We start from the raw sequence: 27249 nt of genomic DNA on the forward strand, positions 1-27249 counted from the left end.
TTACATACCTGAATCTTATGAAACTTACTTAAAGTATGTCTATTACGTAAGTTTTATTAAATTCTTAACATAATTGCTGGGCCCAATAGTCAAGCAGGACAGAATTGTTCAACATACCGTAAATAAACGCCTAATGAGTATACAGGAACTAAATCCATAATATAGTTTTTCACAGTTTTTATTCTGATGACAGTCTAAAATATATATATATATTTAGTGCTTTCTATACCAATAACTGTATATGGCACAAAAATGTTTGTCCAAAAATGAATACATATAACATGAACCTACCAGCTCCTAAAAAAACGTATAACATGCACATAAAACAAACTGACAAATGTAACTACATGAGCACCGTCGTCTCTCATCACTTTAAAAAATGTATCTACTGGGTTATGCTAAGCTTTACTCAAGACCACTTACCTAAGGGGTAGCTGATAGCTGTAGAGACAATGTCGATAGCAGAGGTCAGTGATTCCCCCACCTTCCTTGCTGTAACCTGAGTATCACTGCCAGTGCTCGAGTTGGAATCTAAATTGGTAATAAAGAAAACTGTATAAGTATGCTGTAACTACAGTTCTCTGTTTGTACCAGGTCAAGAAACAGATGTATTCACCTGTGGACATTTGTCGTCACTAGTCTGAAAATCTCAAAAAAAATTGGCTCATTTTTCCTCAAATATTTCATGGCTAATGAAGACTATGCTTAAAAGACTTAATCACAAGTGTTTGGCTGATAAATTGCATGACTTAAACCTGTTATAACAAAATGTCAACACACTGGTATGACTTTTAACCCTACACCATTTTTGCATCACCCTGTACCTTTTGTTATCCTTGATCTTTCCTAGGTGTGTCCAAACATTCAGTAGTATCAAACTTATAAAATGTAAGCGGTTCGGTGATAGCATATGAATTCTTATAAATTCTTTCCATTTTTTGCAAACCATCTCCCTATTTTAAAACATTAATGAAACCCTCAACACATTAGATCAAGCCTACCCGTCATGTTGACATGGAAGCAGCTGTCACACACGCGGACTGGCATTGTCCAACCTCGATCTGGGACCGGCCTTTTCTTTGAGGAACACATGTCGCAAAATCCCTGGCCACAGGAACGACAGTGGTGCTTTTGCTCGTCCAACAGCCTTGCCTCACATTTGTAGCATTTCTGTCAAAGTTTTTTAAATGTAATGTTGTATGTGTTGTCCTGTATTTTATAGGCTATTGTTTGTTTGCCTTTTGAAACAGACTAGCAGGTGTCAACGAATATTTTTCTCCTTATCGTGCTTCTGTAATTTCATTAATCCTGTATATTTAAAATGTAATATTAGAACTTAATTATTTGGGGGGGGGGGGGGTGGGAAAGATTCTGAAAGCACAAACCATGTTTCATACTGGTCCTAGTTTTGTAAGTAAAGCTTCCATGAGAAAAATGTAGATTGGAACAGTTTGAATTATAAACAAAAAAAGCTTGGATTATTAACACATTCCTACCATTCAATAAAAGACAGATGATCTGAACAGAATTTCGTAACATAAATAGTCTTAGGAGTTATGGACCTTGTCATTATATAACATGAATAACCTTCAATCTGGAGTTTAAAATTCTATTGTTGCCATCAGAGCTATAGATAAAAGGGTCCATGTATACATTGCCTTTATTATACTGCTAATACCCTGGATGGCATAAGTGTGGTAAAACCAATATCATTTTTATCATTTAATCAATGCAAGCTTTACAACCATTGTATAAGGTTGCAGTGGCATAGTAGATATCATATGGTGTCCAGCTAACAATCAGAAGATCCCGGTCCCAGCCCCTCTCAGGGACAGTTCTTAGGGTCTACTCCTTAGACCTGATGTACTGCTTTTTCACAGCAATAGAAATTGAAAGTGTAATAAATCAAAGGCTTTAATACAATTGAGCTTAACTCTTTCAGTGCGGGAACCGAATTTTGAATGCCTGTGCAAACAGTTTGGATCCAGATGAGACGCCACAAAACGTGGCGTCTCATCAGGATCCAAACTGTTTGCTTTTCTGAAAGTATTCTTTGAAAAAATCGAAGAAAATGCTAATTTTAGAAATTAAGCAGACAACATTTTAGCAGACGACAAATTTTCCAGCATGCAAAGGGTTTAAAATAACAAGGTTTCACCTGAAGTAAAAAAAAAAGTCGCCATGGTGTAGTGGATATGGTGTCTGCCCTGCCTACAGATGGTCACAGGTTCGATCCATACTGTGAAAGCACTATTCAGATCTTCACCAAAGACTCTGGTTCAACCAATGAAATCGACTAGAGAGGGTTTGAATAAGCCTAAGGCTTTGATGCAACTGAGCGCAAAAAATGTTTTCAACCAAACCAGTGTATACCTCACCTTTATTTTGGAGTTAGGGACCCAGTACGAGGGCGCGATCTGGTCAGCCACCCAGTCACTGACAACCTTGGTGGGTACGGCGCTGACACTACCGATGCTACCAGCCACATAACTGAGCCCGTCTATCACCTTCCACGCTGCATTGTGTGTACCAATATGGAACTTCTCTCCCTGGTCAGCACACAATACGGTGAATATACCAATGGAATGATATTTTTTCTTATTTATACCAAACAAGAGGGCCTGAAAGGCCCAAAGTCGCTCACCTGAGATAAAAAGAAATGACCTGTTCTTTGCAGCCCAAGATATCAATGGAACAAATGTTCTAACCAAGTATCATGAAGAATGAACAACAAATGGCCCCTTGGCGGCCATGTTTTTTTAACAGACCTGAACTTTTTTTTTTACTCTTTCAAGATATGTCCAAATTTCATGAAGATTGGGAAAAAATGTGTCTTCTAGACTGTTCACATGTTGTCATTATATACATATAAAGAAAACTGCCCCACTCCCTGGCGGCCATGTTTTTTCACTGATCAGGACCATTATCAAACTCGTTCGAGACATCCACATAACTAATGTTTTGACAAAATTTTATGATGATAAGGAAAAACATGTGACTTCTAGAGTGTTAACAAGCTTTTTTACTATATAAATATAAGGAAAAAGACCCCCCTGGCAGCCATTTTTTTTTACCGATCCAAACCATTATCGAACCCAACTGTCCTATCCAGGTATGGTAGTGCGGTCTACTTCGCTTACGCAAATGAACCGGTCACAGGACGGTTACAGTTATGTAACTTTGTGAGCACTTATGTAATGCGGAAATATTTATTTGACAAACTCTTATTTGCGGTCAGGATGACTATACTGACTGGTTGTAATTCAATTAACTAAAGGTGTTCAGTCAGGGACGCCTAAATACACTCAAAGAATTTATTTATAAGTGAAAACCAAGGCAGCTTTAACAAAAATAACTTATTTTTATTCCAAGAACTCGGAAAATGAAGAACAATGACAGAAAATTAAGAACAGGTACAAGCCAAGTCTACGGAATCTAAGTATCGTTACAAAAATGAACAACATACAGTAAATACCTTAATGAATGTAAAAAAAAGTTCAAAATCTGTCAAAAAAACTGATATAAATATAAGTTACTGTAAGTCTAGAAAGTGCTTCAAAAATCTAGTTTACAAAATAGGTCTAATTTAATCTAAAGAACAATATTTATGGAGATTAGGAAACTTCAGTGAATCAAATGTAAAAATAAGAAAAATTTACTAAAGTTATTGAAAAAGAATAGAGTCTTTCTAATTTAGAAAATGCTAAATAAAAATAATCTAAATAATAAGAATAATTTAGAAAATAATGCCAAAATGTCTTGATGCTGGTGTTAAAAATAATTTAGAGTTTAATTATTTCAAAATTCCAACCTTTTTCAAGAGCTGTTAACTTTTCAAGAAAGCATCAAGAGGTGTTTTAATCAGCCAAAACAGCTTATTTTATACAGTTCAGAAGAGATCAATGGCAGAGTAGTCAATTTTTCCTCAGAACAGTGCATTTATCAATGATTAACATCTTCCCAAATTCCAGAGCAGAACTAAAAATAGATTACTGAACCAGGTTAAACAAGGGAGATAAATACTGCATAAATACTGCAAAATCATGTACATGTTGTCGTTCTTTCAGTTATCTATTAGTTGAAAGGCTTATCCAAAGACCTATAGATTACACAGATTGGAAACTTCGCGCCTTATCGGGCTATCTCGCGGCGGGGTCACGTGGTCGAGAAACTGATAAGAACACTTAGGATCAGCAGACGATTTATTCCATAAATCAGTCGGAGGGGTCCGGAGATTACCGGTGTATCACGATTGCGATAAGATAGCGACTCGTAAGGAGCAACGGCTACGATAATCGAGCAAAGTTATGCGAAAATGTTACGGCGCTATAGAAAGGCGGCTGTAACTTGGTCAATATTGATCCGATTTTTAGAAAATATAGTTTCTTAGAAACATGAGTAATTATGCTTATATAAAATCTCGATTTTATTTACCTACAATAAGAATTTATAATGCCGCGATTGTTGAAGGAATAGCGCTATAAGAATTTCCAAATCGCGGCGAGAATGCAGTTGAATATTTTATTTGAAAGGTTTTTTCTGATAAAATATTCTTGTAAACATTTTTTTTTTCAAACATTTGAAACCTTATTAATACTATTGTTTCAAAACGGATAGATAAATGTGAACGCATAGATCTAGTCCTCTGATAAAAACAACATTAAAGTATAATAAATGCTATGATCGTGCGATCCAAAAACGATTTCGGTTAGACTTATTTCAACATTGATTCTGTAGATTTTTTTCATTTTTTTTAATTCTCTATTTTTTATTTAGATCTTATTCATGAGTTATAGGTTATTAAAGTTTTGTGTGTAATCCAGTTTTTTTCTATTGGTAATTAATAAAAGCTTTAAGTGTCATGGACTAGATTTCACGAAAAGAAAAAAACAAACATTTCATGAGCGTGTTAATTGTCGGATCAATTAGCGAACTGAAGATGTTTTGTTTGTTTTTTCTTTTAATCTTGAGAATTTTAAAAGAAGGGATCCTTACTCTAAATATCAGTTTGCGTTGTTGATTGATTTTAATTTTGTGATCATCGGCTGCGGCCGGCGAATTCATTCTTTATATATCATTGTGATAACCAATTAAGATAAGTCTTTGTTGTGAATGTTTATGATTTTAATATACTTGTTTGTAATAGTTCGTTATAAACACGGCGAAACGCTGTATAAAACTGAACTGATTAAATAAAAGATTATTGTTTGTGCTTTTAATAGTTATCTCACAGCTATCTGTTATAATATGTTTGTATATTAACTTGCATGTGTAACATCGACAGGAAAACTGGTAATACTAAAAGAAGAAGATATGTAATGCGAATTAAAATCCATACTTTCATCTATTTTTTTTATTCATACCAAAATAAACATATTACCCAGAATAAAAATCTTATTTCTTCAATGTGAAGTGAAAAATGACAAAGTTTTTCACAATGAGCCAAAGAACGTTTGACGACAGGTGTGTACAATAGGGTAAAATAGCTTAAAATTGTACCAACTTTGTACAAGGCCAAAATCCTTTAAAATGAACATTTTCCTCAAGTTTAGTTAATTCATACCTAGATTAACATATCACCAAGCATAAAAACCTGACTTAATCTATTTGGGATGACAAGAGTTCCGCGGTCGGAGATGACCGCATTGAAGCCGGATTTTTTATTTAAATGACAGGAAAGTACCTTTCGTGTTTTTGTCAATGCAATACTTAAATTACTGAAATATTGTTCAAAGGTCAAAATGAAATGTAAGTACTTTTCAAGGCATGAGCAAACCTTGTGTTATGTTTTGAATGCATGCATATACATGAACAACAATAACATTTAAGGTCACAAATATGAACTTGAATTGACAATTAGGAAAGTTTGATCTCAATTTTTTTATTAGCAAATTAGTAACATATTGTTTGAAGTTTCCATCAATTTCATTATTAAATGTAAGAAAATAAACGTGGTGATCTTCTAGTACTGGCCAACCTTTATGTCAAGTTTGAAGACTCTAGGTACAAGCATACCAAAGTTATAACATGGAATAAGAACTTTAACATTTTTACCTACCAAAGTTATAAGAACTTTAACATTTTTACATTCAAGGTCACAGTGACCTTGACCTTAGAATGAATGACCTTGAAATGACCAGTGGTCATCTAAGTGTGCTTGCAAACCTTCATGTCAAGTTTGAAGACTCTATGTCCAAGCATACCAAAGTTATAACAATTTTAACATTTTAACATTTAAGGTCACAGTGACCTTGACCTTCAAATGAATGACATTGAAATGACCAGTGGTCATCTTCTAGTACTGGCCAATCTTTATTTCAAGTTTGAAGACTCTAGGTACAAGCATACCAAAGTTATAACATGAAATAAGAACTTTAACATTTTTACATTCAAGGTCACAGTGACCTTGACCATCAAATGAATGACCTTGAAATGTCCAGTGGTTACTTACTAGTTCTGGCCAACCTTCATGTCAAGTTTCAAGACTCTAGGTCCAAGCATACCAAAGTTATAACAACTTTAACATTTTTACATTCAAGGTCACAGTGACCTTGACCTTCAAATGAATGACCTTGAAATGTCCAGTGGTTACTTACTAGTTCTGGCCAACCTTCATGTCAAGTTTCAAGACTCTAGGTCCAAGCATACCAAAGTTATAACAACTTTAACATTTTTATATTGAAGGTCACAGTGACCTTCACCTTCAAATGAATGACCTTGAAATGACCAGTGGTCATCTGTTAATCCTGGCCAACCTTCATGTCAAGTTTGAAGACTCTAGGTCCAAGCATACCAAAGTTATACCATGAAATAAGAACTTTAACATTTTTACATTCAAGGTCACAGTGACCTTGACCTTCAAATGAATGACCTTGAAATGACCAGTGGTTACTAACTAGTTATGGCCAACCTTCATGTCAAGTTTCAAGACTCTAGGTCCAAGCATACCAAAGTTATAACAACTTTAACATTTTTTATATTGAAGGTCACAGTGACCTTGACCTTCAAATGAATGACCTTGAAATGACCAGTGTACATCTGTTAATCCTGGCCAACCTTCATGTCAAGTTTGAAGACTCTAGGTCCAAGCATACCAAAGTAATACCATGAAATAAGAACTTTAACATTTTCAAGCACGCCGCCACCCCGCCCGCCCGCCCGACAACATCAATCTATAAGCCGAGATTTTTTCGAAAAAAATCCGGCTAAAAAATGAAAAAGTTTATCCAAAAGAACCAAAACACGTTTGACAGCAATTGTGTACAACAGAAGAAAAGAGCTTAAAATTGTACCGACATTGTATAAGGCCAAATCCTTTAAATTGAATATTTTCTTCTAGGTTTTTTAAATCTTTACTTAGATTAACATCTCGCCTAGCATAATCATCTTACATCAACGATATGGGATGAGAAAAAGAAAAGTTTTTCAAAAAGAAACAAACCACTTTGGCGACAGGTGTGAAAAATGATTGAATGAAATAACAGTATAAAATTGTACAACGGCATAATCCTTTAAAATGCCTTATTTTCGTCTACTTTTTATCAATCATACCTAGATTAACATCTCACCTAACTTAACAGTCTTACTTTATCAATCTTTGATGAGAAATGAAGAAGTTTAAAAAAAAATCTTTGGGCCATTCAATTTTTCAGAAATTATCGAAAATGAACGAATCCAGTGTTCTCTTTCAAATTCCGATAAATTAATAATAAATTAGAATAATAACTACCAAAACCTAAAGCATTATAAACAAAGAAAATAAAAACTCATTTTTATTTACACAAAAAAATATTCAATATGTCAAATATTAACGATTAATTACGAAGAACAATTGATTGCTTTATAACAAAATGGCCGACAGTAGCTGGAACAGGGAAGAATTTACAGGTACACCGGCATTTCCAAAATCAATGTCACGTGACTCGCGTCCGCCGTTAGATTTTATCGCATATCGCTATCGCGAAGACGGGAGTTTCCAATCTGTGTAATCTATAGGTCTTTGGCTTATCATAAGTGTTTATGACTAAAACAGTTATGTTAACTATGAAAATTCTGTATTATGAAAAATACAGTTAAATTCACATAATATTGACATAATAAAACCAAACTTTACTACACAGGAAACAAATATTCTGACCAAATTTCATGAAGATTGAGCAAACTAGAAAGTTAACAAGATTTTACTATAGCCATACATGTATAAAGCCATAAAAGGAAAAATGCCCCGCCCCTTGGCAGCCATGTTTTTCAAGCCAAGGTTACCATTTGAGAACTCATCCAAGATATCATTGGGACAAATCATCTGAGCAAGTTTCATGAAGATCGGAAAATAAATGTGGCCTCTAGAGTGTTAACATGGTTTACTATAGCCATATAAGGAAAAATGCCCCGCCCCCTGGCGACCATGTTTTTCAGCCAACCGACATCATTTTTAAACTCGTCCAAGATATCATTGGGATGGATCTTCTGACCAAGTTTTATGAGGATCAGACAATAAATGTGGCCTCTAGAGTGTTAACAAGATTTTGCTATAGCCATATATAGCCATATAAGGAAAAATGCCCCGCCCCTTGGCAGCCATGTTTTTCAAGCAAACGTAACCATTTTCAAACTCATCCAAGATATCATTGGGACCAATCTTCTGACCACATTTCATGAAGATTGGACAATAAATGTGGCCTCTAGAGAGTGAACAAGGCAAATGTTGACGTCGCACAACAGACAACGCACGACGGACAAACGGCAATCACAAAAGCTCACCATGAGCACGTTGTGCTCAGGTGAGCTAAAAACACAAGAAGAGCACCGCCTTGCGGGTGCAGACCACTCATCTATTTTCTTTTGAAAGGTGAAGGGACTCTCATTTTCAATCACAAAGGAGGGAGGGGTGGAGTGCATTGTGTGGGGGTGTGGACATTTATTACATTATCTTCCAAAAATGCGAAAAAATGGGAAAAAAAATCGGGGGGGGGGGGGGGGGGGGGGGATTCTTGGGTGCGATGGTTGGACGGTATTTCAAACATAAAATAATAAAAATAAATATTTGTGTTTTTTAACCATTTCAAAAAAAAAATTAGGGGGGGGGGATTCGGGTAGGGGGAGGGGGGGTGGGGGTGTGGATGCTTGGGTGCGATGGTTGGACGGTATTTCAAACATAAAATAATCAAAATAAATAGTTTTGTTTTTTAACCGTTAAAAAAAATAAAATTTGGGAGGGGTGGGGTGGGGGGTATAGTGTGAGGGTGTGGTGGTCATTTGTGAGATGATCTTAAAAAAAAAAAAAAAAAAAAAAAAAAAAATAGGGGAGGGGATTGGGGGGGGGGAAGGGGGGGCACGGGCGATGGTTTGGGTGGAGTCTATTGTGGTATGTCAGGTAAGAGTAGTTTCTAATAATAAATAAAGAAGTTTTGGCAATTTTAGCAAAATTTAATAATTTGACCTTGAGAGTCAAGGTCATTCAAAGGTCAAGGTAAAATTCAACTTGCCAGGTACAGTAACCTCATGATAGCATGAAAGTATTTGAAGTTTGAAAGCAATAGCCTTGATACTTAAGAAGTAAAGTGGATCGAAACACAAAATTTAACCATATATTCAAAGTTACTAAGTCAAAAAAGGGCCATAATTCCGTAAAAATGACATCCAGAGTTATGCAACTTGTCCTTTTACTGTACCCTTATGATAGTTTGCGAGTGTTCCAAGTATGAAACCAATATCTATTACTTTAGGGGTAAAGTGGACCAAAACACAAAACTTAACCAAACTTTCAATTTTCTAAGTATAAAGGGCCCATAATTCCGTCCAAATGCCAGTCAGAGTTACATAACTTTGCCTGCACAGTCCCCTTACGATAGTTAATAAGTGTTGCAAGAATGAAAGCAATAGCTTTGATACTGTAGGAATAAAGAGGACCTAAACACAAAACATAACCAAATTTTCAATTTTCTAAGTATAAAAATGGCACATAATTCTGTCAAAATGCCAGTCAGAGTTACATTACTTTGCCTGCACAGTCCCCTTATGATAGTTAGTAAGTGTTGCAAGTATGAAAGCAATAGCTTTGATACTTAAGGAATAAAATGGACCTAAACACAAAACTTAACCAAAATTTTCAATTTTCTAAGCATAAAAAGGGCACATTATTCAGTCAAAATGCACGCCAGAGTTATCTAACTTATCCTGCTCAGTCCCCTCATGATAGTAAGTAAGTGTACCAAGTTTGAATGCAATAGCATTGATACTTTCTGAGAAAAGTGGACCTAAACGCAAAACTTAACCGGACGCCGACGCAGACGCCGACGCCGACGCCAAGGTGATGACAATAGCTCATAATTTTTTTTCAAAAAATAGATGAGCTAAAAATTATAGATTACAATAATAAGGTTAGCCCTCCTTTGACTGACTGAAATCTAGCTTTATTTGAATTACTTAATAACTTAATTCATACCACATTTTTTTACTGTTGCTATTTAAGGTGGATTTATGACATAACAACTGTTGTCAAATACGATTTTCATTAACCAAATGTGCTAACACATGTAGCTTTTGGCTAAATTGGCAAATGGCAAAGTAAGCACAGCACTCAAAACTTTATATAACTGCCTTAAGTAGATGTCCTTAACCCTTTGAGCGCTGGAACCGGAATTTGAAGGCCTTTGCAAACAGTTTGGATCCAGATGAGACGCCACAAAACGTGGCGTCTCATCAGGATCCAAACTGTTTGCTATTCTGATAGTATTCTTTGAAAAAAATCAAAGAAAATGCTTATTTTAGAAATTCAGCAGACGACATTTTTGCAGACGACAAATTTCCCAGCATGCAAAGGGTTAAACAAAAAAATGAGCCTAGCTCTGAGGAAATAGGTTTTAATGCATAATTATTCGTGAAGTGTCCTGCCAAATAAGCCTATGCAGTCTGCAAAGGCTAATCAGGGACTACACTTTCCACTTTTATGGTATTATTCGTTTTAAGGAAGTCCCAAATTATAGTAAGTGCTGAAAGTGTATGCACATGTATTTAGCCCCTTTTTCCCAAAGCGCGGCTCAAATACTTTTGTTTTACCTCTGGCCATACATGTGCCACCTCCTCATGTATGACAGATTCAACTTCTGGGTTTCCATACCAGAACTGACGGCTCCGATAGATGATCCCACAGTTACGACACTCGAGAATATCACTGGAAAATGGACAAATGGATGAGTTTTTTTATGAGTTTACAGGAGAATGTACAAATATTGATAATCATATGATAATCGGAATTATTTAAAGAAAGGATGGGAACGAATGTAAGAATAACCAATTAGAATCAGAAATTTTGATATGAATATTTAAAATAATTAACTCTTTCAGTGCTGGAACCGAATTTTAAAGGCCTTTGCAAACAGTTTGGATCCAGATGAGACGCCACAGAATGTGGCGTCTCATCAGGATCCAAACTGTTTGCTATTCTGATAGTATTCTTTGAAAAAAAAACACGAAGAAAATGCTAATTTTAGAAATTCTGCAGACGACATTTTAGCAGACGACAAATTTCCCAGCATGCAAAGGGTTAATAACTGCACATGGTCACATTAAGTTTCTTTTACATGTGTTAGTCATAGTTTTCATATCAGCCGTCATCAATTAACAAGATGATGTTTTGATGCAATTTTAAATTATTGAATCTATGAGTTTATCAATCAAATATTCGTATATCTTGGGATAAGACAAAACTACTATTCTTATATGATTTCAACATTCTTTCCCATCTCTCACTTAAACAACTGTTTGCCCATAAAATTGCGCAATGAAGACCAGTTTATGAATGTGGTAGATGAATGCACAGTTACCATACTAAATGAGTCAAAACAATTATGTTTCAATAGAAGTAATAATAATCATCGCATAGTCCTAATACTTTAATCAACCTAAAAAGGTTGATTAAAAGGGATTTTACCATTTACCTAAAAATAAAAGAAAATCTATTTATTGTCAGATTTTTAACAGTTCCCAGTTGGGATATTTACTCAAGTGCAGCTTCTCAGCAAACAAATATTGTTGAAAACGATGGATGCTCCCCTTGATTGACCTTGAGAAAATCTATTATTAGCCTTGTTGACTTTGACCCCAGTGACCTCAAACCTCATCAAAAGGTACCTACATTCCAAATATGTAAGAGATCGGTAAAATATTGAAGACGCTATGAAAAACTGTAACAAAAGTGTGACTGAAAATCTATTATTAGCCTCGGTGACCTTGACCTTGACCCCAGTGACCTCAAACCTCGTCAAAAGGTAGAGGTCCATGCAAGGTACCTACATGACAAATATGTAAGAGATCGGTATATAGGCGCTATGAGAAACTGTAACACAAGTGTGACGGAAGGAAGGACTAACTGTCTACAATATGCTCACCGAAAATTTTCGGGCAGCATAATAAAGTTCAATAAATACTAAACCTTTTCACTTGAAGATTGTATTTGACACATTTAATGCATCATTTTACAGGCTAACATCATAACAAATAGAATTGTGTGTTGATTTATATAGAGATATGCTTTTTTTTCACAACAAGTATTGTAGTTTTACTAGAAATAAATTAAAACATAATAAATTAACCAATCTATTGTATACAATATTGAATTAATAAAGAAGCAATAATCATGTGTAAGTGAAGAAAAGTTTTAGTTTCAATAACTTTTAAACATTTTTATTTATAGTCAGATCAACGTGTCAGTTAACACACTTACCCTGCCCATACATATTTTGCCACACCAACCCATGCACTGTCCTTTGATGAGGATGTCTTTGGAACAACCCTCACTGGTTTTCCGTCCCGGTAGCATTTCTAAAATGATTTTCAAACACCAGAATAAGCCCTAGTATGTGTTTTTTCAACTATCATCATATTTCATACACTCTTACACTGGCAACAGTACTGGATACATGCTAAAAAAACTTAATTGACCCTTAAAAAAATATTTTAAAGAAACAAGCTTAAATTCCAAAAGTTGAATATGTCACTTGATAGGGTAAAAATAAAGTACAAATTGACCATAATGTTGGAAACCAATTATTTGCCATTCATTTAAGCCTATCTCACCACTTCCCAAAAGTTTCATAATGGATTAATGACACTTTCAAAAAGGTTGATTCTGTCTTCAAAAAGTTAAATTCACATATATGTGAAGGTTGTAGTGTCAAACTGTTATAAATGTATCTGCTAAACATTTCACTTTTCCAGTACAATAGTTTCAATTTACAATAGACACGATACTTTCCATTAAACAATTCTTTGTAAACAATATCAATTCCAATGACATAGAGGGTATGGTGCCTGCCTGCGACAATGAGGTCAATGGTTTGATCCCCACTGAGGGAGCGTTCTTAAGATCTCCCCCAAAGATACTAATTACTTGTTCTACCCATTAAACGGGTTTGAGAGCATTTCAATAAGCCTAAGGCTATTGATGCAATTGACCAAATAAATAGGTTTAAACTTAACCCTTTGCATGCTGGGAAATTTGTTGTCTGCTAAAATGTCGTCTGCTGAATTTTTTAAATTAGCATTTTCTTTGATTTTTTTCATAGAATACTATCAGAATAGCAAACAGTTTGGATCCTGATGAGACGCCACTTTTTATGGCGTCTCATCTGGATCCAAACTGTTTGCAAAGGCCTTCAAAATTTGGTTCCAGCACTGTAAGAGTTAAGCGATATCACTGCTGAATAAAATGCACAGCATACCCTGCAGTAGTACACCTTGTTCTCGAACTGGTGCTGGTACTTGCACTTGGTTCCTTTGTCCGTTATATGGTCCTCTTCTGCGAGATTGTGGTTCATACTGCGCACACAACGCGCTCTGAACAAGCCAAAACAACGATTGCACTGTCTTTGTTTTATGAGCATATCAAGAAAGAACAACAAAAAATATGACAATCATTGTTTACTTTATTGCAGAATTACATTTACAATGCAGGAAGATTTGTAATGTACATCTTTATGCAAATTTAACTGACAAAGCCTGCAAATGTTAATGAAAGTCTGTGTTAATATATCTCTGTACATCATCATAATAACATATCAAGGCAAACTCTCAACATACAATGTGTTAGTAAAACCTCTTTTGCCAAGAGTTATTGTTAAACATGCTGTCAATTGTGACAGGTAATCATGAAAGCAAAATTTTCACAAGAAATGATAAGAGCACGTATTCAACAATCAATTCTTAAAATAAAGAATATTATTGAAACTGTTTCATTCTAATAATATAATACTGCTCAGTATGGCACACATTAAAATACCTTTAACACCACAATTCTTTATTTAGGACAAAAGCACAATTTATATCCTGTATATCAGGGTACAGGATCACATGACTTTATGGGGTTCACAAATGAATGTTCATGGATATAAACACACCAGTAAGGGGTGCTTTTTCTCAAATAACTTTATAAAACAATTTTTCTAAAGAATTTCAACTAGTGCATACAAGACAGTTTTTATGCGGCTTATGGCAATGTGAAAAACATCACAATTACTTAATTAAATAAGCCCGTGATTTTGGCCAGAAATTTTATGTTTACAACATTCATTTACATGGTTATGCTGCACGCAATGTGAAATTTTTGCGCCGATTTCAGATGTATTCAATAATGTAATCTTAAATCTTAAGATATCCTCACAAACTGCAAGAAAACTGTCTTTTATGCACTAAAGATTTTTGCATTGACATATTTAAATAACTTCAAATATTTTCAAAAATAAAGTTCTTAACGGTGTGTTTTCATTCTTTCCAGCCCGTGTGTACATGTAATCATCTGTGAACCCTGTTGATCCTGCACCCTTATATATTCAAATGCTGTGTGTATTTTCTTGGTTCTAATTAAATTTTTCATTCTTTATTGAAAAATGGCTTGATAACTAAATGCCCTGGTTTTCATACATAAAGCAGGGATTAGAAACAAAACGTAATCCAATCCTATGCAAACAAAGGTTCTGTTAAAAAATAACTCGTAATAAATTTGATATATTACATGTATCAATGACATTGACAAACTGGTAACAATACATTTTATCAATAAAGCAGTCTAGGATGCATTAAATGCACAGATGTTTGTAAAACCTTCACCATTTAATCCTCACTCTCAATACCTCAGATGGTATTTTACCTTGTGCAATAACAGGTATACATGTAAAATGCAGATATTAAGCAAAAATTATTTCATTTCCTTAAGCATTGTTTAAAGCAGTTTCTACGAGTATAGTTTTGATTTACTGACAGCACATGTAAATATACAAGTATATTTTGGACAAATGCTTTTCTGAATTCAGAAGACAAGTTTGTGCTTTGTTGTAAAATACTTCAGGGCCCTCAATCCATTTTAGGGGAAGCCGGCTGCTACCCTCATGAGGGGGAATTTTCGCGGCGGTTCGCTTTTGGGGGGATTTTTTTACTTACTCTCTCATTATTACATTTGTACATGTTTGCACTATATTCATTTCTTTTTTCATAATTTAGTATGTTTGACAAGATTAAATTGAAATAGAATTGAGATATAATAATCATGAGACACATCTTATTAAAAAAAACACTTTTTTTTCTTTAATTTCAGGGGGAATTTTTCCCCCCAAAAGGAGAAAAAAGTATGCTTTTCAGGTGGGGGGCTGCGGCCGAAATTCGGATTTGAAAAAATATTTATTTAGAAATACGACTCAATAATAGCTATAAAAAGAAACAAAAAAACACTAAAGGTGATAACTACAAAGTGGTATCAAACTTTAGGCCACGGTATGGCATAACTATTAATCTTGGCTTAAGATATAGTCCTATTTTAACATAAATGGTAACAAAATTGTCAGTTGGGATTAGGGCATGATCCAGCAGATTATTTTTGAATAGGTATACAGGTACATTTTAAGTTCATCCTTTGGACAATTGTAACAAAAAATGATATTATGATTGTGTCACAATATCTTACTTCATTCATTCCACAGGCTACTCTCTGTCTGCATGAATGCATCACTAAATTACAGGGCTTAATTTAAATTTAACAAATTGGAAGTCTTTATGCTTCGACAGTGCCTAATACTAATAATGAATGCATAAGAGTTAAAACAAATTATTTTTTCAACATATTCTTGTTTTTATGGTCAACACTTTTTCATTCAGTATTTATAATTAATATGCCAAATTATTCAGAGAAATAGGTGATTTCACCGAAAAATCACATATATTTTCTCCTTAATTGTTCACCTTTACATAATGGACCTTCTTCTACTACAAATGTGGACGTCAAGGAACTTCCATATGTGATAGCCACAAGTTTGGAAGATCTGTACACAAAATTATTCTTTCTTAATAATAGTTTTAAATATGCTCAGTATTTAAATGTACATGTTTGTATTGTTAATATCTGGTTGGTGTTTTGTATGAGGCAACGATGTTCACTTACCCGCAGGACTGGCACTTGGCACCACACGTGAAGTACTGGTCAGGAAATGTCTCATACACATGCTTCTCTATCTCTCCACTGAACTTGTCATTCAAAACCTGAAAATGCATCAACACTACCTTGTTGTTCACGGTGATTTCATTAAATTTAAAAGCCACAAGTCAATTAACCTCACCTTTGACATTACATGGGTGTAAAAATGAGTCTACAGTGGGGGGGTTTTACAATCTGTAAAAGTTTTTGCAAACAAAATGATAACCAGTAACAATTTAGGTTTAAATTAAAGCAATAAACCTCTTGACAAAACAGCTTCTAGATGTTACAAATAATTTAACCAATAAAACAATAATTTAAACAATGCAAAGCATTTTATTTGATTAACTGAGAAACAAGTAATTGCAATTCCCTTGTGTCAAATTGCTGGATACAAGGTGTACTGAAATCTAATGGAGCAAAACATACATTTATCTTTATATCTGTGGATTTAATAATTTGATAAATGTTTTCCCCTCATTCAAATTTGTTCACAAGGAAGTAACTACAAGCATTTAAATATAATGCCTAATTGTATTTCTCTCTCAAATAAAAAGTAAAACTATACACTGTAATTTGAAATCCAAAAGATTAACAAATAACTGACATTCATAAAATTAAATAAACACACAAGGTTCAAAACAAATAAGAGTAGTTGAATGTAAATGTGTAAGGTTTTACATATAAAAACTGAGCAGAGAACTTATTTCTGTTATTAGAAAAAACCACAACCTGGAATGTCTTGAACACAATTTCTGGTTTCCTTGGCGCTCGTATGGTGTTGTTGTGGAGCTGCTCCTGAACAGCTCTGCGCAGTTTTGAGAAATCAGTCAACTGGTCCCGTGCAGTTTTGGTCCCAACATACTTGAGATCACTGAAGTTCATTGTGCACTCTAACTCTTTGAATCTCTCCCGTAGGGTCGTCTCTGCACCTTCACCTGCATGTTGATAAATACACACTGTCATTTGAATAAACTGAAATTAACATTTGTAATACTGGTATCTTAAATAAAAACTTGCTGTTTTAATAACTTAATCAATAACACTTGAAAGAAAGCTGTTTTATTTATACAGCTCATCAAAATTCATACTGTCTTGTGTTTTTTTCCCAACATTTTGGGAATGGGGTCGGGTCCCTTTGCATTGGGAAAATTTGATGCTTTGGACTAAAATTGGGAAATTAGTATTGTTGTTGTTTTGCTAAAAATGCTTCAAAATTGAGAATACAATTAACACTGTATTATGTGAATTGGGAATAAGACATCAATTTGGGAATAAATTGTGTTTTATCAAATGTGCATAATATACAGTTTTATATGTTGCATTTATCTAGTTTTACAAATTATAATTAAAACATATACTTGCATATATAATAGCATCATTTAAATTGATTTTACTTCAAAACTGGATTCTTTATTAATTAAAAAAAAAATCCTCATGAAATGAAACTGTGTCCATGCCGCGCATGGACACGGTTTAAAAATTCACTTTAAATTATACAAATTCTATCACTGTTAATGAAAAAGTCATGGAAAATTTCTAATTAAGCTTAAATTATAGATAACATATTACAAAAATATATGTAGATCATGAAATGAATAGTTTTGTTAGAGAAAATCACTAAAATGATGTCCATTCCCAGTTTGATGTCTTATTCCCAATTCACATAATACAGTGTTAATTGTTTTCAGTATTATATTTAGTAAGGTTGAACTTATATTGATGGGAGTTGAACAAAATATTGAGATCTAAAAAAAAAACATTTTTTTTGGAAACCTTCCATCGGGAATTTTTAGCTTCCATTTTGAAAAAATATATTATCTTTTCCACTGGGAATGGGGCTGATTACCGGACCCGATTTTGAGTGAAAACAAACACACTGAGATACATGTATAGATATACTAACTTATTTGTTACCAGTTGTGACCACGACATGACCAGTTAAATTCTGTTTAAATATCTATTTTTTCCAAACAGAATAGCAAACATAGTAACAAACTTTACAATTAAAAGTGCTTACCTGCTTTTCCTAATACGTTTGTGTTTTGTGTCTCATGGAAGATAACCACAGAAGGACTCATATTCACAATGTCTAATGACATCTTGTTCCTCTTTGATACTGCCCTCAGTTCCTCAGTGAAATGCTTGGAATAGGCTTTCGATGCATCACCAAGGAAAAAGAACATATCGTTGTGAAGTCTTTCAGCTCTTGTTCTGTAAATAACAACATCTGACACAGCCAACAACTTCAGTAAGAGCCTTGTTCGCTGATTCTGATTGGTTGTCACACCGAGGAGTCCTTCTGTGTCTACAACTATTGCCGAGTTTTCCTGATCATATGAGGCCCAAACACCGACAGTACAAGATGCCTGGTGAGCGGAGGTCTTGAAGACTTCTTTGCCTCCGAAGAACGTATGATTTAAAGTGTGAGACTTCCCATCACCTGTATTACCAAATATGGACACCACTTTCACAAGTGAATCTTTATCACATTTAAGTTTGTTGGTAAAGTCTTCATTGTCTATCACCTGAAAATCAAAACACAATAACAAAAAGTCAATGACATCATATTGGACATTAATATGTTCACAATACTGCTTATAATATTGAATTAATTAACAGAAAACACAGCCATAATAAAAAATTGGCTTCCCATTATTAATGATTATGTTGTTAATTAGATGACATGTATATGATTTCCAGAAGTAGGTGTAAGAAAATTTAACTTGGTTTTAATTTAAGGTAGCAAAAGCAGTTGATATATGCTTGGTCTTACTAGACAAGTGGATTACCAACCTCATTTGTCTGAACGAAACCTATTATAATTCAACATTAATCAGAAAGAAATTACATATGCACCTGCAAAGTTTCTTGTTCATCAACAAGTAGAAAGCTGTCACAGTCAGCATACTGCTCATCAATCTGACTCTCTTCCAGTGCCTTTGTTAATGAATGCATGTCCTGTTTGTTGGAGTCAGTCAGCAGATCAGGTATGCTGTTTTGACTGATGTCTGAATGAACGCTATTATACATCATTCCACTGTCTTCTAAACTGTCAGAGATTTGAGGGCAAGACAGAAATGTCAGGGAATCGTCGAACTGGGAAACAGGCGACAATGGCTTTAGGGAACAAGCCTTGATGGCAGCTGCTTCTGCCTGCCTTTGTCGATACTCCTTGACTGAATACTTCCGATGTGTTTTGCGACTGTCTTTATTATGATACACGTCAAAACAGTACCTGCAGAAATTGCGCTCACAGTTGTCACAGTGCAAATCTGCAAAATTACTGTCTTCGCATTCAAGGTTGTTTAATAACGATGCAATCTGACACAAATCCTCATATGGGGGAGAATCTATGGACTGTCGATCATGAAAATCAAACTTAAGTTTCGATTTATGTATTTCAGACTCACAATTTTGACACTGATTTGTCTTACACTGGATGCAAAAGTAGAAAGCAACGGCACCTTCTGTCAGGCAACAGAACTTTTCCTCACAGTGTTTCTTAGACGATCGTGTTCTGTATTTTCGTTTGTTCAACGTAGCCATTGTAACATTGTTCTACATCTTTTCTCCGTCTTAGTTGTGATCCTGCCTCATTGTTGATGGTCATTTCCGTAAATAAACATAATTGTAACGGTAGGTTTAATTGGTTTAATTTCTGCATTCGACATGTAACGTCAAAGTTGATTGGTGTTGGACTCAGTGATTAATTCGCTGAGAGTAACCTCCCATGTAGAGTTTAAAGCATGCTGGGAAACTCTGTAGATTGATTGTTTTTGTTTGAAGAATTTCTTTCATATTTACGTGAATTTATTGATACATAACTTTGTGAAACATGTCAAAGCGAAAAAAGTCGGCTCCTATCATTGACTCAGACAGTGAGGCCAGTGATAGTGGCTCCAATCTAGATGAAGTAGGCATCTCTTTTCAAAAACAATTTCAACACATTTATTTTTAATATTTCCAAAATTTAGTTATGAGTTACGGTCTTATTAGACTATTACGGCGTGATTTAAATATTGCCTAGACAACGTGCGACTTTGAAAAGTCTCATTTGGATTAACATCACTGGTTTTATTATCTGAAACCAATAGTCCTAACTCGAGTCCAACAATATCCTTTCCCCAACCTAAATCCTGTGCAGGGTTTACAGATGCATTCATTGTCTCAAACAAAAATTCAGTTTTTTTTCAATAATCCACTCTATTTCGATTGGGATACGTAAAACTGCAATATTTGCAAAAATAGTACATTTGGCCAACAGTAATTGGTCTGCAAGTTAATAATAAAGTAACACAAATATTAGAAACTGTTGACAATGCAAAATACTTAGGTGTGGACATCTCAAAGGACCTTTCCTGGAACACCCATATAAACAGAATTACAAATAACGCTAATAAATTTCTTGGTTTTCTACGCAGGAACATGCAGACAAGATATTCCAACATTCGCCAGCTGGCATACAAGACAATAGTTAGACCACAGGTTGAATATGCTCTTCCGTATGGAGTCCTCACACATTACAAAATATACAAAAAATTGAAAATGTACAGCATCGAGCAGTCTGCTGGGTCAAGCATAATTATTCTCTATATGACAGTGTCACCTCCATGCAAAAGGAACTTGGTTGGCAGACCCTACAAGACAGACAAAATGACACTAAATTAATAATCTTTTTCAAAATTGTTCCAAGGTTTAGTGGCCGTGCCCCTACCATCATATATCGTGCGACCCACCAGATTCACTCATCACATGCACCCCCTCTCTTTCAGACAGATCCATACCACTGCAAATTACTATAAGTTTTCATTTTTCCCAATTGCTATTGTGATGTGGAACAACCTCCCTGCCACTACAGTGTTACATCCTGATCTTGAAGGGTTTAAGCGGTCCCTGCTTTCCCCTTCTGCCCCTTGAACTCCGAGACACATGTTTTTATCAGTTTTTTAACTTTAAATCACTTCACCATGCATGATAAATCTAACATACTTTTATCTTTCTCACTTTTAACACTTATCTTTGCACTGACTGCGCACCTGTCAATAATACCCACAAGGGGAGTTAGACAGTATAGATAGCAGTGTTTTTTTTATGGCAATTTCGGGGCCGATATTCGGCCTCATTCCCCTCAAAAAAGAGTATATATTTTTCCCCCATTTTGTAAAAAAATCCCCTCCAGAAGTTAAAAAAAAATATAATTATTTTTTTAGAAAGAACTGTCTCATAATCATGATAAATATATCTCAAATTTATTTCATAAACAACTAACAAAGTATATAACTATAATTTATATTATTTTGAACTATTTTAAAGAGTTATATTAAATAGTTTTTCCCAAATCAGTGGAAATTTCATATTAATTGCATTTTTCTCCCAAAATGGCCAAGAAAAGGTCTGATGTATCTATATTGTGTCAATATTTGTTGATAAAATCATTCGGATTTGGTCCATTTTATTGATAAAAAATGCTCAAATTTGCCATTTTATCGATTTAAAAGATCCCAATTAGACTCAAAATGGCTAAGAAAACTGAGACTGTGCATGAAGGCTGAACTGTCTGAAACTAAAGTTGAAAATATCATTGATATATATATTTTAATTTTAAGAAAAAGGACAAAGACATTCAGCTGTTAATATTATATTCATTCAAACATGTGTATTAATATAATAAATATCATTACATATAAAAAAGTGAATTTTTAATTTTGCCCTTTTCCTAAAAAACAACGCATTTTTTCCCCTTTGGACGGGCCCCGCCACCATTCCCCTATAAGTAAAAAAAATACTGGATAGATAGATAGACACTAAATTGATGAAATTAAAAAAAAGATAATTAAATTTTGATGTCAATGAATGTAGGACACACAAGATAAATGTTTTCACTGATATAAATGAGAGGCATTAAAAAAAAGTGAATAAAGAAGGGTAGAAGATCTAAATGATGTACATTCCTGATCAAGAAAATACATTTTTTTTAGATATAAAATGGTATTGTGTAAGTTTCTGCCACAAAACATTATGCCAGGGTTGAAATATTTATCATGGGTATATACCATCTCTACAGTGATAGAAAAAACACTTTGACCATGGTTGCCACCCTTTTTTCTTTCAATACCTTTTAGACAGTGGAAAAAAAAATAACAAGAAAATCTAGCGGCCATATGCAAATTTTAGGGGCCCTTGGCAAGTGGGCCCTTCGCTTACTTCCGCCTCTATCTATAATTAGGCATTTGTAACTGGGATATGCTCATTAGTCCCCTACTGGTTTCACTGGAGGGAACTTTTTTGGTTTTGTCTCCCTCCGTCCGTCCATCACACTTTTATGGATCCTGCGATAACTTTAAAAGTTCTTAATATTTTTTCATGAAACTTGGAACATGGATAGATGGCAATATGGACATTATGCACGTCATTTCATTTCGTTCCTACGTCAAAAATTATGGTTGCTATGGCAACAAATAGACTAGAAATACTGCTGAAAATGGTGGTTTTTCTGGATCCTGCGATAACTTTTAAAGTTCTTAATATTTTTTCATGAAAATTGAAACATGGATAGATGGCAATATGGACATTATGCACGTCATTTCATTTCGTTCAAAACAATTGCTTTCAACATAAGCCTAAAATTGCCTTATTTTGATTTCACTTAACCAAAGATGCATACACCACAAATAATATTTAGTTGTAATGCATATTAAATTATTTATTAATTCATGCATATGAATTTTAGTTGTGTGCAAAAAACATGCTCTAAATTTAATGCATGTTTTAGTAACAACTATAAACTTATATGGACATGCATGCTATTTTTTTTTTTACAAATACTAATATGATGAATTAGTTTTTAGTATTTCAGTATTTGGTTTAAACCTATTTTTGTCCCCCACCGGTGAAACCGGAGGGGACTTATGGTTTAAATTACGCTCTGTGTGTCCGTCAGTATGTCAGTCAGTCAGTCTTTCACACTTTTCTGGATCCTGCGATGATAGCTTTAAAAGTTCTTAATATTTTTTCATTAAACTTGAAACATAGATGGCAATATGGAGATTATGCACATCATTTCATTTTGTTCCTACCTCAAAAATTCTGGTTGCTATGGCAAAAAATATAGAGAAAAATATTCTGACAATGGTGGAGTTTCACCGGTAGGGGACCATATTGCTTGACAATAGTCTTGTTTTATCTCGATTGCATAGAAAGCTTATTTGAAACGCTTGAGTCTGTTTCCTGGGACTAGACTTCCTGGGATAGTACTTGGTGTCTATGGGGGAGTTCTAAAAAACGCTCCCACAATAGTGATCTAACCTTAGACCTGCGGACACCATATCCATTACGCAACAGCGACAGCAGTATTTGATGATAACTGATTTAATAAACAAAAGTTTAGTTGAGATTTTAAGTACATGTAACTTTGTTGGCCCAAAAGTATGTACATGTCTGTTAACACATATTAGTTATTTCTCCTCGATCAATGATTATTAAATTTCATTATAAAATTTTGAAGTGAAAATAGGTTAAACCCATTAATATTTTTTTTTAATACAACTGTATTATTAATGTATGTGGCACGTATTGTTTAGTGCACAATAAGTGGACTTGACATTCTTATTTTGGCTTTTTTGACTCAGGATTGAAGTAAGATATGTCGTAACCAGTCCTTCATGTGTGTTGGTTATTAATTACTTAAAAATAGACCACTCTTCTATTTAATGTATCTCCCAAAAAAAGCAAGTGCTGATCACTGGTAATTACACAATAGAAACCCATTTATTCTTTTACCAGGATTTAAAAGCTCTTGCAAAGAGGAAGAGGAAATCTCCATCTCAGTCCAAAGGGACCAGTCAGTCCAGTGGCGACAGCGACTCAGAATCTTCCTCAGGCAGTGATGGGGACGTGAGTAGTGCTTTACTTTAAACCTATTTATTTTAGCTCCATTGCATCCAAAATCCTAATGCTTATTGCAATGCTCTTGTGTTTATGTCCTGGGTAGAACCAGTACTTGGTGTCAAGGGGGTAAAGAACACTCGTTACAGTGGAGGTTGACTTTGCATTGTTGAGCATTTCAGTAAATACATTCCTTTAAATCTGTGTGGAAAACTTCTGTAAATACTCTCAAAATCTTATTCCTGAAATATATTACAGGGATAGAATTTTTTAAAATGTTTGGCCATAGTTGCATACCTTCGTTATTATAATACTTCTTGTTGTACTTGAATTTTCTTTGACAACCTAGGGGACAAATTGTTTAGGAACCATTAGCTAGTAGACCCCTGCTAAGTCCCATCCCTTCTATTCCGGACTTAGGTTAAGATCTTTTAGATTAAAATATTCAAAGAAGTTAATAATGCATACATTAAAAATTGATATTGTATCAATACATAAAGTTGCCCATAAAAAGGGTGTTGTACAGTTTATTACAGCATAAAAATAATTTAGAACCTTAAACATGTATTACCAGTTTTATTATAGGGTATTTTAATGAATGATGTTATAGTGGAGAATGGATGGCAAGAAAGGAAAGAAAAAGAAGAAAGGCAAAAAGTTGGCAAACCGGAAAACAGTTGTCAACTCCTCATCAGAAAGTGAAAGTGAAGGCGAAATCAAGTCAGAGCCAGAAGAAGGTTAATTATTTTAACCAAAATTACTTTTATAAAATAGTCTCTTAATTCCTGATAGTGTTGATGTATTTAATGAAATTCACTATATGTTATATAATGTTTTTGTTGGAAACAAGGTAAACATTAAAGTATTTAATCCAATGTTTAAATAACCATTTTACTTTAAAAAGAATGTAATAAAAGTGACATGATTTTTTTAGCATTTAAGTAATTTACTAAAGCTTCTGATATCTTTGTGAACAGGCTATGTGTGTACAGTGGCATGGCAAGATATAGGATTCCAAACGTAAAAGGAGGCTGCTAAAATGGGACAGTGGAAATGCGCACCAGTTTTTTTTAAATAACTTAATAAATCTCAGTAATTTTTAGTAAAACATTTGAATGTTTTTTTTTTTACTTTTTAGCAATAAAGGTATCAGATGCCATTTTTGCAAAAACAGATAAAATTTTAGATTTTCACACTTTTAACTGTGACCAGCCCAGATGGGCAAGTTGACAGCAAAAATGGGCATTGTGCTGCAGCCTGCTATTTTTCTCTAGATCTTTTCCTTAAAGTGTTCTTATTTAAGGTCTGAATGTTCCTGTTATAAGCTGCATTATATTGTCCCACTTTTTCACACTTTTTGAGCAGAGCATATCAACTGTTAAGATTTCTCATGATCATTTTATAAGCAGTGTCATTTGTCAAAGTCAATGATTTTACTGAGAAGTTTGGTAACAATATTGGTTCAGTTGATACGATTTTTAAAATTACAGAGGCATTTTTAGGTATCACTTTGGCTTTAGATGACATAGCAGGGAGGGTTGTTAACACTTTCTGACATAATGGTCCTTTTCTGTGTGAAGCCTTGCATTCTAGGTGAGGAGATAATGTCAAATGTTCCTTTGTTATAAACACTTTTAGAGCAAGGCACAGCACTTGGTAATTGTTTTCTAGGGCTTTCCATCAATATGACGAAATCTTCCTTTTCTGAAAGAAGCCTTGCCTTGCAGGTGAAGTGTCTGACTCCGGTGAGGACTCTGGGGACGAGCAGTTCCACGACGGCTACGACGAGAACCTGATAGGCGACGAGGAAGACAAGCAGCGCCTAGAGGACATGACAGAGAAGGAGCGGGAAACAGAGCTCTTCAATCGCATGGAGCGGAGAAACCTGCTGAAAACCAGGTGAGCTGGGCTTAAAGGGGCCTTTTCACAGTTTTTGCCATATTTTGAAGTTTGTCATTAAATGCTTTATATTGATAAATGTAAACATTGGATCTTAAAAGCTCCAGTAAAAAATCAAGAATATAATTAAAACAAGGAAAAAAAAGTAGCCGGTACCAGGGCTCGAACCAGTGACCCCCGGAGTCCTGGAGTTAGTCTGAAGTAAAAACGCATTAGCACTCTCGGCTATTCCACCGAGTATACACAGAACAAGTATTTTATACCTTATATAAGCAATCTTCGTAGCGTAGATTCGTAAATTTAAACGACAACAACAGAACTCTCCAAATTATTCAATCGTTTCGCGTTGCAACGCTTTATAATTTTTAGGTTTTCAAATCGTCAAAAGATACATATAAAGGCTATATTAGACTATGGTAAATGTTCAGTAATACTGTTTCCTCACAAATATCACAACTAAAACGAAAATTTGCGAATCTAAAACAACTTTTTTCAATTTTGTCAATTTACCAAACCGTGAAAAGATCCCTTTAATTGAGGAGCGTTGTGGGAAAACTGGGCTTAATACAGGGACAACACTTTCCTCTTTTTGTTTAAAGGGAGCCTATTCTAAAGAAAAATATAGTTCAAGGGGAAAGTGTTGTCCATGAATAGCCTGTGGGGACTGTTTTACAGAGACTGGCTTTATTCGGCTGTTCCTTTACTGTTAAAAGTGAATCCTAATGTTTTTAAAGTTTGAACCAGGCTTCCTCAGATCCTCAGAAAAATGTAAGATGGTTTTCTAACAAATTTCTCTGTGACAAGTTATGATATTAAAATTCAGGATTGCTTGATTGAAGTGCTAGTTTCCATGAATGGTGGGGAATTTGTTGTCAGGGCTAATTCATCCTTTCACCTTATTAGCTTATGGCTGAACATTTAACTATTTGGCGAAAGAAATTTTCATTTGGATATATTTTTACACAACATCATGAAGAACCTAAAATGACAATAGTTAATTA

The 27249-nt window shown here is 34.5% G+C and overlaps 2 protein-coding genes across 51 annotated transcripts in view; one reads left to right on the forward strand and one right to left on the reverse strand.

Moving 5' to 3' along the window:
- Nucleotides 1-20101, reverse strand: part of LOC127874603 (zinc finger FYVE domain-containing protein 1-like) — a 28455-nt gene extending 8354 nt beyond the window's left edge. For all 50 annotated transcript variants that reach the window (XM_052419049.1, XM_052419051.1, XM_052419024.1 and 47 more), the window contains exons 1-10: nucleotides 19322-20101; nucleotides 18483-18990; nucleotides 17195-17400; nucleotides 16430-16527; nucleotides 13722-13836; nucleotides 12725-12822; nucleotides 11059-11173; nucleotides 2379-2549; nucleotides 1002-1170; nucleotides 424-531 (exon numbers count right to left, since the gene is read on the reverse strand). In XM_052419049.1, the coding sequence (XP_052275009.1) occupies nucleotides 424-531; nucleotides 1002-1170; nucleotides 2379-2549; nucleotides 11059-11173; nucleotides 12725-12822; nucleotides 13722-13836; nucleotides 16430-16527; nucleotides 17195-17400; nucleotides 18483-18990; nucleotides 19322-20011 (2278 nt within the window). In that variant the 5' untranslated portion in view covers nucleotides 20012-20101. The remainder of the gene's footprint in view (nucleotides 1-423; nucleotides 532-1001; nucleotides 1171-2378; nucleotides 2550-11058; nucleotides 11174-12724; nucleotides 12823-13721; nucleotides 13837-16429; nucleotides 16528-17194; nucleotides 17401-18482; nucleotides 18991-19321) is intronic.
- Nucleotides 20102-20182: 81 nt separating this feature from the next.
- The window catches only part of LOC127874608 (RNA polymerase-associated protein RTF1 homolog), a 29823-nt gene continuing 22756 nt past the window's right edge, over nucleotides 20183-27249 (forward strand). Inside the window, exons 1-4 of the mRNA XM_052419056.1 lie at nucleotides 20183-20378; nucleotides 24248-24358; nucleotides 24960-25086; nucleotides 26077-26248. Of these exons, the coding sequence (XP_052275016.1) occupies nucleotides 20301-20378; nucleotides 24248-24358; nucleotides 24960-25086; nucleotides 26077-26248 (488 nt within the window). The 5' untranslated portion in view covers nucleotides 20183-20300. The remainder of the gene's footprint in view (nucleotides 20379-24247; nucleotides 24359-24959; nucleotides 25087-26076; nucleotides 26249-27249) is intronic.

This window comes from Dreissena polymorpha, chromosome 3 (assembly GCF_020536995.1).
Source record: "Dreissena polymorpha isolate Duluth1 chromosome 3, UMN_Dpol_1.0, whole genome shotgun sequence".
In the NCBI taxonomy this organism is placed as follows: Eukaryota; Metazoa; Mollusca; class Bivalvia; order Myida; family Dreissenidae; genus Dreissena; species Dreissena polymorpha.